Below are 12807 nucleotides of genomic sequence, written 5' to 3'. Positions count from 1 at the left end.
GCCCTGGACACTGACCCGGCCACGTAGGGACCCAAAGCTATTCTGGCTGTTGGGTGGAGGATGTTTTGAAAGCACGAAAGGGTGTTCAGGGGGCCCAGTTAGCAAGACCCAGGGGAGTCCAAACGAGATGTGGCATTTGAATGGGGCGATGGCGGTGGGGCTGGAAAGACAGGCAGATTTGAGACGTTTAGGAAATAAAATTCAGTCCAGCCAGGTGCCCAAGTGGATTTGTGGAAGCGAGGGAGAGGGAAGCGTCCAGGAAAACCTGAGCTATCTTGGCCTCTACACCTGGGTGGACGATGACCCTGCCCACGAGGCTGGCAAGCTCCGGAAGACCGCGAGGGAGGTGCAGTCCTGTTGACTGGGGTGTCTTCCGAGCCATCCAAACGCAATTAAAAATAGGAACGCAAGTTTGGAAACTAGAAGAGAAATACGAATTGAGGTAATAAGTTACTGAGTCACTGTCATATACGATGATGCGCCAGTTATTCATTGATTGTCCCTCACCTCCTTTTGCAACTGCCAGTAGGGGGCGCAGGAGAGACCTGCAAGAGCAAGTGGAAGGAGGGGTTTCCTTCCTTCTTCCGGGGTGCATTCTCCACTGGACATCTGATAGATGGGAGGGAGGGTGCAGGCCTGCCAGCCCTCACCTCAGGGCCATCACTTGTGGCTGGTACCCTCCAGGAGGTTTCTCTGCCACCCAGTGCCCTGTCTGTCCCTCTGGTGACAGCCTTGGGGGTGGGGGTCAGTGTGGGCCTTCTAAGTTTCTTTTCCTGCCCACTCTCTCCCACCCCCGAGGGAGTAGCCACCTTGCTGGAGCTGCTCCTGCTGGGCCCCCAGCACCCTCTTTGGTTTTGTTAGTAGTGGACCTTTTGACTGGTTGGCAGCTCTCTGAATCACAGTTTCCCCCTTTGAAATCTAGTGTGGCTTTGGGCTCTGCTGCACCCTGATGATACATAGAATGCATAGCAGTCGACCAGATCACCTAAGAAGGCAGCAGAGAGCTAAGGAAGAGACCCAGGGGCTCAGTCTTAGACCCCAAAGCTTTGCTGCCAGGGAGAGAGAGGAGGCTGGCCTCACAGAGATGAAGGACGAGCAGACGGAGGCGTGGAGGAGGCCCAGGGCAGGCCCCGCTCCAGAAGCGGGGGACAGCAGAGCTTCACCAACCATTGAGCATACATCTCTAGGTAGAGGCTTTCTGATCCATAAAAAGTAAACCACAAGAAAAGTTTAATGAATATGATCACATTAAAATGGATCCATGATGTCAACAAGCATGATAGAGGACTTGAAAGGGGTCATCGCTTGTCAGCGAGCTCTGCATCACTGTGGCCACTCTACCTAAACAGAACAATCAAGAGGAAGAAACGTCTGTTTGGCCCACAGTTCAGCGTTTCAGTTCATGGTTGGCTGGCCCCACTGGTCTGGGCAGAGGTGAGGCAGAACGTCACCGTGTCAGGGTGTGAGGGACAAGAGCTGCTCAGTTTAGGGCAGCCAGGAAGCAGAGAGAGCCTGAGTGCAAGAAGCCCGGCACAAGAGACAATCCCAAGGGCACACCTAGTCACCCATTTCCTCCAGCCACGCCCTACCTTCCTAGAGGTACCACCCATTAATCCATTCAAAGGATTAATCCATCAAATGGCTTAATCCACTGATTAGGTCACAGCTCTCATAATCTGATCTCTTCACCTCCAAAAATTCCTGCATTGACTCACACATGAGCTTTCTGAAACACCATTAAACCCTAACAATCTCAAAACAGGAGAAAATACCTGTAACATGTAACTGACAAAGATGTGCAATCTAGAATATGTAAAGAACTCCACAAATCAAAAAAGCAGAATTATAATAGGAAAAAACTATCAAAGCTGTGAACAGGCCCTTTCACAAAAGCAGAAACATCCCTGCAAACCAAATACAAGAAGAAACTTCAACCTTATTAGTTAGGAAATGAGTTTAAACCAACAACAAAATACCCTTTTATGCTCATTCAATTGGAAAATATGAAAAAGTCAAAGATAAAAAATATTGGCAAGACCATACATGAATGTAGTCCTGTAGAGAAGCCAGTAGCCACGGTGGTTTTTGAGTGCTTTAAAGACAGCTAGTCAATGGAGACATGCTCTGTAAGTGTAAAGTTCAATTTCAAAGATTTAGTATTAATAAAAGGATGTAATATAGGTGACTGTATGACCAATGTGATTCTGCAATCTGAACAATCAGAAAAATGAGAAATTATACCCCAATTGATTCAGATGTATGAACTGCCAAGATCATTGTGATGTCATGTGTAGCTAATAAAAAAAAAATAAAAATAAATAAATAAATAAAGGATGTTATTATCTCATTAATCATTTTAAACTTCATTTGCACATTGAAATGATAATATTTTAGGTATTTTTGGCTAAATGACATATATCATTAGATTTTGGGTCACCTCTTTCTTTCTAATTTTATAATAGCACTTCTAGAAAATGCAAAAATACCCATGTGGTTCATGTTTAATTGATGGAATCTAATGTCTATAAAACCATGCTGATGAACAGGATTGGCTGGCATAGATTGTCCAGGTGTAAACTCATCCTACCTCTCTGCAAAACACCTGTCATTATTTCAGGAAGCTGCACATGTAGCCACTCCATGAACCTGCAGTTCTCGCTTGTTACACACCCTAGAGAAGCCTTGCATACGAGCATCAGGACACATACACAAGATTGTTGAGAGTTCGTTGTCCGTGATCCTCAGAACAGAAGCCATGGAGGAAAGGGTAAGTGCACTGGGGATAGAGACGTGATTGGAACTAGAACACAGCAGTGTGGGTGGATCTTAGAAATCCAATCTACAGAAAGAACAGCAAGCTCTGGAAGAATACATAAAACATGCTACCATCTTTATAGATTTCAAAACGACACAAACTAAACTCTGTATTGTTTAAGAACAAGAAAGCATGGGGAAGGAGAAGGAGTTGGGGGCAGGTCCAGGAAGCCTTGATTGGACTGGGCGTGATCTATTTCTTTAGTTAAGTGGTGAGTTCGTGGGTGACTTAATTTTACACTCAAGGGGAAAAAAACTCACCTTTTTCTGCTATTTTTAAGAACAAAAAGATCACAATGACCCTCATCAGAACTGTTTCCTAAAATGCTAAAGAGAAGCCAGATATAGGGGTTTGAGGGATGAGTTGTTGAGAAAGTTAGGGCACAAGAGGGACTGGTCTTGCATGACGCACGGCTGTGAACACGAGGACTGCGGGTGGGAAAGGCCAGCGGCACAGGCATCGGGAGAATGCACTCTTACAGTGGAAAGCTCCTTCCTGGTGACAGGTATTATTGATAGGGGCGTCTGCTTCTGGTGAAGTGGAGTATTTTTGGTCAACCTTCCTTCTAAGAGGAGCTGTAACTGTTCAAAACCGATACTTGAAGAAATTGCTTAAGAAAGAAACTGAAGGCCAAACACCCAGAGAAAGGAAGCTCAAAGAAGTGGGCCAGCATCGGGGGCCACCTGTCCTCCAGGGGCATCTGTCAAGTCTGAGAGGCCGAGAAGCCAAGCAGGTTTGGAAGCCCCCACAAACTGTGGGGGGGAGCAACTGTAAACATCCCAGTCTGCCAAAGAGAAGGAGGCTTGCCACATGCCCCCGCCTTCCTTTAAGGACACCAAGGGACTAAGCCTCGTCCTAGGAGTCAGTGAATTACAGTTAGTCCAGCCTCGTGGACTTTCAAACACCTGGATCCTTGTGAGGATTAAGAGGAAACATGAATCCTAGCCCCCGTAGCAGTACTGTTTCTCTTTCTTGAGAAAACATCACTCAAAGCCTCAAATTGTCTCCACTGCATCCTGTAGAAGGCACAGCAGGATGAATGTGCACATCACACAGAGGAGAGAATGAGCTACGTCTAAAGGGAGACAACAGACAATACAAATAGACCCACAGGGTGCCAAATACCGGAACTGTCCAACCTGTCTTCAAAGGAACTTGGTAAGTATGTTTACGGAATTAAAAGTTGTGAGAATTTCATCAGGGAATTAGAGACCATTAATAAGAGGACAAACTGAAAATTCTAGAGCTGAAAAGGACAATAATTAATGTTAAGAACTTAATGGTTGTACTGAGCAGCAGAAAGACAGACTTGAAGTGATTAAAAAATAAGTTTGTCAGAAGGAAACATTCAAATTATATATAAACAAAGAGAAATAAAAGGGCAAAAAAATATTGTCAGAGCCACAAGGTGGCACAGTGATAAGGCATAATATTTGTGCAATTTGAGTTTGACAATGTGAAGAGAAAGAGAAAATATCAGAAGCAATATAAAAAAAAAAAAACATAAAAATCCTCCACACAGTGGACTAACACGTCACTAAGTCACCAATTCAAGAAGCGCTAACCACAAGCAGAAAACAGGCAGAACATCACACTTGTGCTCCCTGTGGTTAGATTTCTGAAACAGAATGCAAAATCTGAAAAACGGCTGGGCAAGAAAGACAAGAGAGCTTAAAAGGAACAAAAAATAGTATCGATAGCTGTTTTTAATCATAAACAGGAAGAACAAAAGACTAGAGATACATCTTCAAACTGCTGGGGGAAAGCTGCCAATGTAGAACACAGCCAGAAAAATAATCATTCCTGAAGTCTAAATAGAGACATTTTCAGACCAACAGGAGTTGAGAGAAGTCGGCACCAGTTGCATACACTAAAGGAAATGCCATAGAAAACACTTCAATCAAAAGGAAATGATTTCAATGGAAACTTGTAAATGAACTAAGGAATAAAGAATAGGATCTATGAAAAAATATAATCCATGATCTAATACTGTCTCAGAAACCTAGAAAAAGAACATAAATTAAATCAGACAAGTAAACAGAACAATTGAATTTAGAGCAGAAATCAGGGAATCAGAAAGTAAATAAATAAGAATTAAAGCTGAAAACTGTATTTAAATTCAAAAGAAGGGCTGATAAACCACACAAGACCAATCAACAAAAATAAACAAAAAAATAGATGAAAATTAGCAAAATCAGAACTGAAAAAGGAGAAATCACTACAGATACTACAAACTAGGGAAAAGACGATAAGAAGATACTATGAAGGATGTCATGCCAATAGAAACTTATCAATAATAGGAGTCCTTCACAGACTCTTCCAGAAAATACCAAGCCACAGGATACTTCCCAATTCTTTTAAGGAGGCCAATAAACCTCCTTAAATTAATGATCTGAAAACTTGATAAAGCCATCAGAAATGTGTCATTTCTTCCTACTTCCTGGAAGAGTTTAGGGAAGATCATTATTATTTCTAACATTTGAGAATTCACTGAGGAAGACATTGAAGTCTAGACTTTTCGTCATAGCAAAGCTTTATTACAGATTCAATAGGAATTCAGCTATCGGGTTTTTCTGATATTTAAGTTCTCTTCTTGTTATTTTCAGTAAGTTGTGCTTTTTCAAGTGTATTGACATCCTGGTCATAATATCTTCCCATGAAGAAAGTTATACACAAAATATTAGCAAATCAAATTCAACAATATACCACATCTGACCAAGTGAGGTTTACCCCAATAATGAAAGGTTGATTTGACCTTTGAAAACCAATCAGTACAACAATTATTCTGAACGGAAAAAGAAAAGTTCACAATCATTCCAATAGAGGCAGAAAATCATTGCTTCATTCAACCCCCATTGATAATTTTAAAATCTCAGTAGATCAGGATAGAAGGAAATTTTGTTGGTTGGATAAAGTGTATATACAATAACACCGCCGCTAACATAAACTTAAACCATAAAATAGGGAATGCTTTCTGCTTGTAGGAGGGCTGATTTTGGTTCGTGTACCAGTCAGGATAGGCTAGGGTATGCTTTGGTAACAAGCAACCCCAAATCTCAGCAGCTTAAAGCAGCAAAAGTATGGTCACCTGTGCCACATTCCACTGTGGACTGCAAGGTAGAGGGTATGACCTCTGTTCTATGTCCTCACTCTGAGAACTGGGCTGAAGTAAGTTCCACCATGTGGGTCTTGTGGTTTTCCTAAGGTAGAGAGAGATGAGTGACATCACCCTAATTACTTTGCCCAACATATGACGCGTATCCCCTCTGCTCACTTCAGTCAAAGAGATTCACGTGGCCCCTAACTTCAAGGGGACAGGGTTGTATAATTACTTTTGTATGCATGGAAGTAAAAGTGAGCAAAATGTTGGTGAACAAAGGTAATATTCCACATTCATGGACCTTTTATATTAATGATTTCCCAGAGGACTTCTGTGAGCTGGGCCAGGTGCCAAAATAGCCCATGAATAAGGACACAGGGACACTCCCAGGGGGTCCAGGGCTGGTAACAACACTGCCCTCCACGTTTTCCTCTCCTGGCTCTGGCTCAGAGAATCGCCTCAGTCTAAAACAGTAGTTTTAGTCAGCTGTGTCACCACCGAGATGAAAGGACCCAACAGGGGAGGAAAAGTTGATTGGGGGCTCACAGTTCCAGTGAATCAGGATGGAAGGAATGACACTGTGTCTACACAATGACAACGCCACTCACATGATACAAACCATAAAACAGGGAATGCTTGTCAGGCCCAGAGACAGCTGGCTCCTTCCTGGGGATTTGAGGTGAGGCAGAGCATCCTGGCGGAGGAGTGCGTGGAGGGAAGCCGCTCACATAGTGATGAGTCAGCAGAGAGAGACTCCACTCACCAGACACAGATATATACCCCGAAGCCACACCCGCAATGAAGCCCTTCCTCCAGCCACACCCCACCTGCCTCTAGGCACTACCCACTAATCCCATGGGGGGTATTGATCCTCTGATTGGGTAAGGCCCTCACAACCCACCCGTTTCTCCTCTGAGCCTTCTTGCATGGTCTCACGGTGAGCTTTTGGGGGACACTCATCTCATCCATGACAACAGTCTTCACCCCCCAGGTAGCTCAGGTTTGCCGTTCTCCCTGGGCATCCTCACGGGCTCATCCTCACTACCTTCTGAACTAGTACGGTCATTAGGGTGGAAGGCACCAAGGCTCTGGGTAGGACAGAGTCTGCATCTGGAGGTGCCTGCTCTGTTCCTTCCAGCTCTCTCAGGAACACGTCTAGGCTCAGTGCTAGCTTACGCTGTTTGACTCCCCCAATACTGATCCTCCTTCTCTCAAGGGCTTTGACCTTCCCTGAAGCCTCAACATGATTCTGCCTCCATCCTAACACCAGTTCATCCCCATTGGAGAGCCATCTCCCACCAAAGCAAGGATTTGGTCTGTCCCAGAAATGGGGGAAGCCTCTGCCGTCCCTCTCAATGGGAAGAGGTCAGTATCCAGGGTCATGAAGCGTAGGACTCTGACGGTGGCCAGTCCTTCCAGGCTGCTGAGCAGGGGTGCCCCGTGGGTTCTCTGAGCACCAGGACAGGGGGCCGCCAAGCTGCTGGCAGGGTGGGGCCCATTCTGCAGAGCTGAATCTCTGCTCCAGCAGCTTTCAATATGGAAATTGTGGGACAGGAGCAGAAAGGCCATTCTGGTCTCAATCCCAGTGCATGATCTCCAAACAATGTTTACTGGTAGCAAATCTGAAATGTCTTCCTTTCTTAATAGTTTCAAAAACAGAGGAATGCAGGAAATTGGCCCCTGAGAAGTGATTGCTTTCATCTTTCATTAAAAAAAAAATAGTTGCCATATGCTTTCAGTGGCCCTGATCTAGCTTTGCAGATGCAAAAGTTTTTTTTAAAAAAAAAAAAAAAAGATAAAAAGTAAGTGCTGCTCTTAAGAGGCCCAGTCTAGTCAGAATGTGGACACTGACGTCACCTGGATGTCAAAAGTTCCCCCAGGGCCCATATGGGAAAGTTGCCCATGGTGGGCTGTTGGGAGGTGGTGGAACTTTTAACAAGTGGGGCCTGGTGGGAGGTCTTTAGGTTGTTCGGGGTTTATCTGTGAAGGGACTGTGGGACCATCTCCCCTTCCCACTCATTTACTTCCTGGTCATGAGGTAAGTGGTTTTCCTCCACCACACATTCCTAAAACAACAGGACCCACCAAACATGAACTGAAAACTCCCAAACTGTGAGCCAAAAAGAGACTTTTTTCTTTATACATTGATTATCTCAGGTATTCTGTTATAGTAGTAGAAAACTGATTAACGCAACATAGAATCAAAAAATTGAATGAGATAAGACAAAGTGTCACAATCTGTGTTCCAAAGAACACAGCCATAACAGGTCTGGAGTGAGTGGGCTCTTGGTTTTTATCTGCCTGCCAGCAGTATGCACCTGCCCTCTATTGTTATTCCAGTATTCTTTAGGAAATTTTTTAACATATACCCTTAGTCCAAATACTTTGAGTAAAACCAACTCCACTGCTTAAATTCAAGCGTGGCCTGTGATCCAGCTTGGCCAGTAGGGGCTTTCTGTCTCCCAGGTTACAGTGATCAGTTCAAGAATGGCCCAAGACCTAATCAGAACCAATAAGCAGTAACCCTGGAGGTGGGGGGTGGGGGTCTCCTGAGGGGAGAGAGCCTGTCGGAGAATAAAACTCAGAAAGGAGAGCAAAGAATCCAAGGCACAAGATTCCTAATGTGATTCGGGAACCTGTGTCCGGCTGCGGCTGATGAGATTGGCATCTTCATTCATTCACTTGCCAAAAACCTACCGGGCACCTCTCACATCCCAGGTGTTACTTGGGGCCTTGGAGATACAGCAGGGATAAATCCTGCCAGATCCCTGTCTTTTAAAAGGCTGTAATGCTTTAAGGGGAGGCACTGCCGTTGGACCTCTGCTTCATGCTATTATTCAAGACTGCTCAGTGCTCTAGCTGAGCCACCTCCCACCCTTTTTTCTATTTGTTTCTGCGGTGCTGGGGATTGAACCCAGGGCCTTGCGCCTATGAGGCAGGTACTCGACCAACTGAGCCATGTCCCCAACGCTTTTTTTATTTTCTATTTTGAGACAGAGTCTTGTTAAGTTGCCTGAGCTATCTTCAAACTTGCCATCCTCCTGCCTCAGCCTCCCGAGTAACTAGACAAAATCCCCGCGTTAAGGCACTTGAAACTGAGTTGGGAAGAGACCACACTAAGAAACTAAGTAATAAACACACGCTGGATGGTGAGACTGCCACCAAGAGAAATGAAGGAGGAAGGGGTGGGGGTGTGCCCACAAGAGAACCCCAAGGAGGTGAGAGAGGGCTGTGGGGGGAAGCCTCAGGCAAGAGGAGCAGGGGCCAGCAGCAGGGGGCCAGGGAGCAGGGGAAGGCAGGAGGGCTGGGGACAAGGAGGGAAGTGAGGTCCCGAGGGCAGGGTCTCAGGGGCCTCTGCAAGGACTTCCTCTGTTATCCTCCCCTTAATGTGCGCTGCACCTGGGGCCAGGGGACGGGAGGCCCTGGGGGAACAAGCAGGGGCAGGATGGAGTGTGACGCACATCTTACAGGTCACCTGCTGCTTCATTGAGGTGACTCTGAAGAGGGTGGGGGCCAAGTGAGGAGCCTAGGGAAGGAGGCCTGGGAATGATCTAAGCAGGCGAGGTGGCCGCAGCTTGAAGCAGACCCGCAGTAATGAAAGGGGTGAGGACTGGCAATCAGTTCCCTCAACAGCACTTCATGTTGTTTTTCTGTCATTTGCAAGTCAAGGAGGCTCCGCCACTGCACCCCGGTCCACCTGACTCAGACGCCATCCACAGAAGAACGCTGGTATTTTATGCACCACTAAGAAGCCATGGCGCCACTTAATCTATGACATGATTCTTTCTCATCGCATGACAGAGCTCTGGCCAGCTTGTTACGTGGTGTTAGCAGAACAGCGGTGCTCACGCTGGGTTACATCGGGCCCTAAGAGTGGAGATGGCCAAGGCACAGTTAGGCTATGGAGAATTTTCAGCCGTGGCTTGGCATTAAAGTACTTACAAATCAGACTGTCTCAGGTGCTTGTGCCTCCAGCCACCTGATGGCTACAGTCTGGGAGCAGGCACATTCGTCGGGCCACATCACTTCCCTGCCTAAACCTTTCAGTGGCTCCAGAATGCCCACAAGTTCAGGTCTGAGCACTCTTTCCTGGTCACCAGGCCCGTTAAGACTGGGCTGGCATTTCAGGGGCATGTCTTGTACCTTCCGTCCTCACAGTCCACACTGCAGCAGGATCAACCACCCCCAGGCCTGGAGTCCAGCCACGCTGACTCTTCACCTCTGCCTTGGCACATTCTGTTCCCTCCTCTGGAAGCTCCCTTCCTCTTCCACCAACCACCCCTTTCCCTGGGTACCTCCTGCCATTTCTGCAAGACTGAAATCTAAAAGGAGCAGTTCTCTGACTTCTTCCCCCTCCTCCCAGGGCTAGGGATCTTCCATCGGCACTATGTTCCTGGCATCCAGTACAGGGGTGGGTGCAGGAAAAAATGACCGGTAAATGCTTGTGAAATTAATGAACCTGTTGGTGACGAACAGCATGGTTTATTTGCACAGGGAAATATGTGAGAAAGACGCTGGCTAAAGCAATCAAGTTAATGTTTCACAAGGCTGGAGAGTCCAACCTTGTATTTCAACCAGCACCAAAGTACGCAGCTAGCTGAGGCTCAATCCACTTTCAGAATGAGGAACCCCAGCGGAAAAGCACAAGGTTGTGCACCAGACATAAGTATTTTGTCAATAAATACTTTAGAGCACATTTTCTGGAATAAAATATAGAGATAGTTGTCAATATAAAGGCAGGGAATGTTCTCTGCAAAAAAAAAAAAAAAAAAAAAAGAGAGAGAGAGAGAGAGAGAATGAAAGGAAGAAAAGGAAAGAGGCTTAGAAAACTACCCACAGCATGACCTTGACCCAGGCTAGAACCACAAACCCTTCAACCTGAGGGTGGTACTCCACCATGTCCAAACTCTTCCCAGGACACACGAGAGCCTCCACTACCTCTCCTCTGCCGCCAGCTCCTACTCGCCCATACTCTAGCCTCAACACCAGGAAGAGCTGAGGCCCCCAACCCTAGCTGGCCCTCACTGCCCTTATCACCACAGAGGGTCATTCAGTTTCACCAGATCAGGAACCCCTACGAGGAAGGACCCAAGGCCTGGTGCAGCAGCACGGGCTTAACTGACACTGACGTGCCCACCTATCCTTTCCAGAGGGGCTGTTCTGCGGGCATCTGGATAGCACCATGGCCTGGGCAGCCCTAGAGTCCATGGGCTATGTGCACACAAGCCTGCCCCCTGGGCAGTGATGACCAAGCACAGATCCCAGGACAGACTGTCCAGCCTCAGAGCCAGCTCTGCTCTGCCTAACCATGACTGCCCACTGTTATACACAGACAACCAAGTGCAGTCCCGTGGGGAGCTACACGGGCCTGGTGAACACCCAGGCAGTGCCTGGCACCCGGCAGGCTAGAGGTCTTAGGTCTGATTTGGGGAACCAGGGAGATGGGTCAGCACAATAGGAAGCAGCCACAGTGGGGCAGCTCTGGGCTGCCTGCACTTAGGAGGCACTTTGCTCTTGGTTAAGCTCCGAGCAGCTCCGTCAGGGCACGTCAGGGCACGCGGAGGTTCTGTAATTCTCATCTCACAGGTGAAGGAAATGAAGCTTCAGAGAAATTAGGTAAGTTGCCCAAGGCCACACAGCATTGGAAACAGAGTTCTGCTATGGCCAAATACACAGTTATGTCCACCTGAGCCTCAAGGCTCCAGAGCCCTGGAGTCTGGAAGAGGCTGGGCAGCCTACCCCATTCCTTGACCGCTGCCGCTAGGATGCCCTCTTCAGAGCCCTGGAGTTTAGCCAAGAAAGTTTCCTTAAGCTGCCCTGGAAGGCTAAAGAGAGCAGCCTCCGCTGTGCCAGGGGCGAGGGGCGGCGCGCGCTCACACGCTCACACACACACACACACACACACACACACACACACGTGTGCACGCGCGCGCACACGATACAGCCCGCCCACCCAGGCCACTTTCTTCGGCTTCCAGCTCTGAAGGCGATCTGGGCTCCCGGAGCCCAAGCCGGAGCAACCTCCGGACTCGCCCATGAAGCCAACTCTCCCAGTTACACCCCCAGTGGAGGCTTGGGTTCCAGTCCCCCCCCCACCCCGGAATCTGCAGCCCCAACCCCAGACTCAGGCCCGTCCCAGCCCCTCAAAGGTACCCAAGGCATAGGGGTTGCCTCGGTAGAAGCCCAGCGCTTGGCACAGGGCACAGCGCACCGCTGGCGCGCGGCGACTTGGCTGCGCCCGGGACCCCGCGCCCAGCTGCGGCGTGTGGCACCCAGCAGGCGCCCGGCGAAGGATGGCGGAGGAAGGGATTCCCGGCCCACGCCCGAGCGTGGCGGGGAGCGGCGGCGGGTGCCCTCTTACCTTCTTCATTCTCGTCAAACACGGGGGGCTTGTGGGAGTGGTTCCCGCCCATATTCCGCCGCGGCGGCCGCCGCTGCTACATGCCCAGCCGCGGAGATGTGGGGTGCGGGATGCTCGCAGGGATGCGGGATGCTCGCAGGGATGCGGGGTGGGCTGGGAGCGCCCAGCCCAGGTTGGAGCAGCGCGCCGAGCCAGAGGGGGCCGAGAGCGGTGCAGGGGCGGGGACCGCGCCGCCGCGCCCCCTGCTCCCAGGCGCCCCCAGGGCCGCGCTTTCCCCGGCTGTGCCTAGCACCAGCGCCGGTGTGGGAACCCGGGGACTCCCCGCGCCTGGCCACCGTGCCGCGCGGCCGCCGGCTGCAGAGGGCGGGAGACGGTGGCGGCGGGGGCGAAGGAGGAGGAGGAGAGGGAGGGAACCGGCGACGACCGTACGGAGGGGGCGCGGTGTTGGGCGCAGCCCGGGGCGGCCGGGGAGGGGCGGGGTCCGCGGCTGGGCGCACGCCCCGGGTCGGGCGCGGACACCAGGCGGGAGCC

General features: G+C 49.0%; 1 protein-coding gene across 2 annotated transcripts in view; it reads right to left on the bottom strand.

Annotated features, from left to right (window-relative positions):
* Stk32b (serine/threonine kinase 32B) overlaps positions 1 to 12328 on the bottom strand; it is a 257345-nt gene extending 245017 nt beyond the window's left edge. For both annotated transcript variants that reach the window (XM_026395321.2, XM_026395322.2), the window contains exon 1: positions 12277 to 12328. In XM_026395321.2, coding sequence (XP_026251106.1) covers positions 12277 to 12328 — 52 coding nt within the window. The remainder of the gene's footprint in view (positions 1 to 12276) is intronic.
* Positions 12329 to 12807: the final 479 nt, after the last annotated feature.

Source organism: Urocitellus parryii, chromosome 10 (genome assembly GCF_045843805.1).
Source record: "Urocitellus parryii isolate mUroPar1 chromosome 10, mUroPar1.hap1, whole genome shotgun sequence".
In the NCBI taxonomy this organism is placed as follows: Eukaryota; Metazoa; Chordata; class Mammalia; order Rodentia; family Sciuridae; genus Urocitellus; species Urocitellus parryii.
The sequence above is the reverse complement of the archived record's forward strand: the minus strand, read 5'-3'. Positions and strand labels throughout refer to the sequence as shown.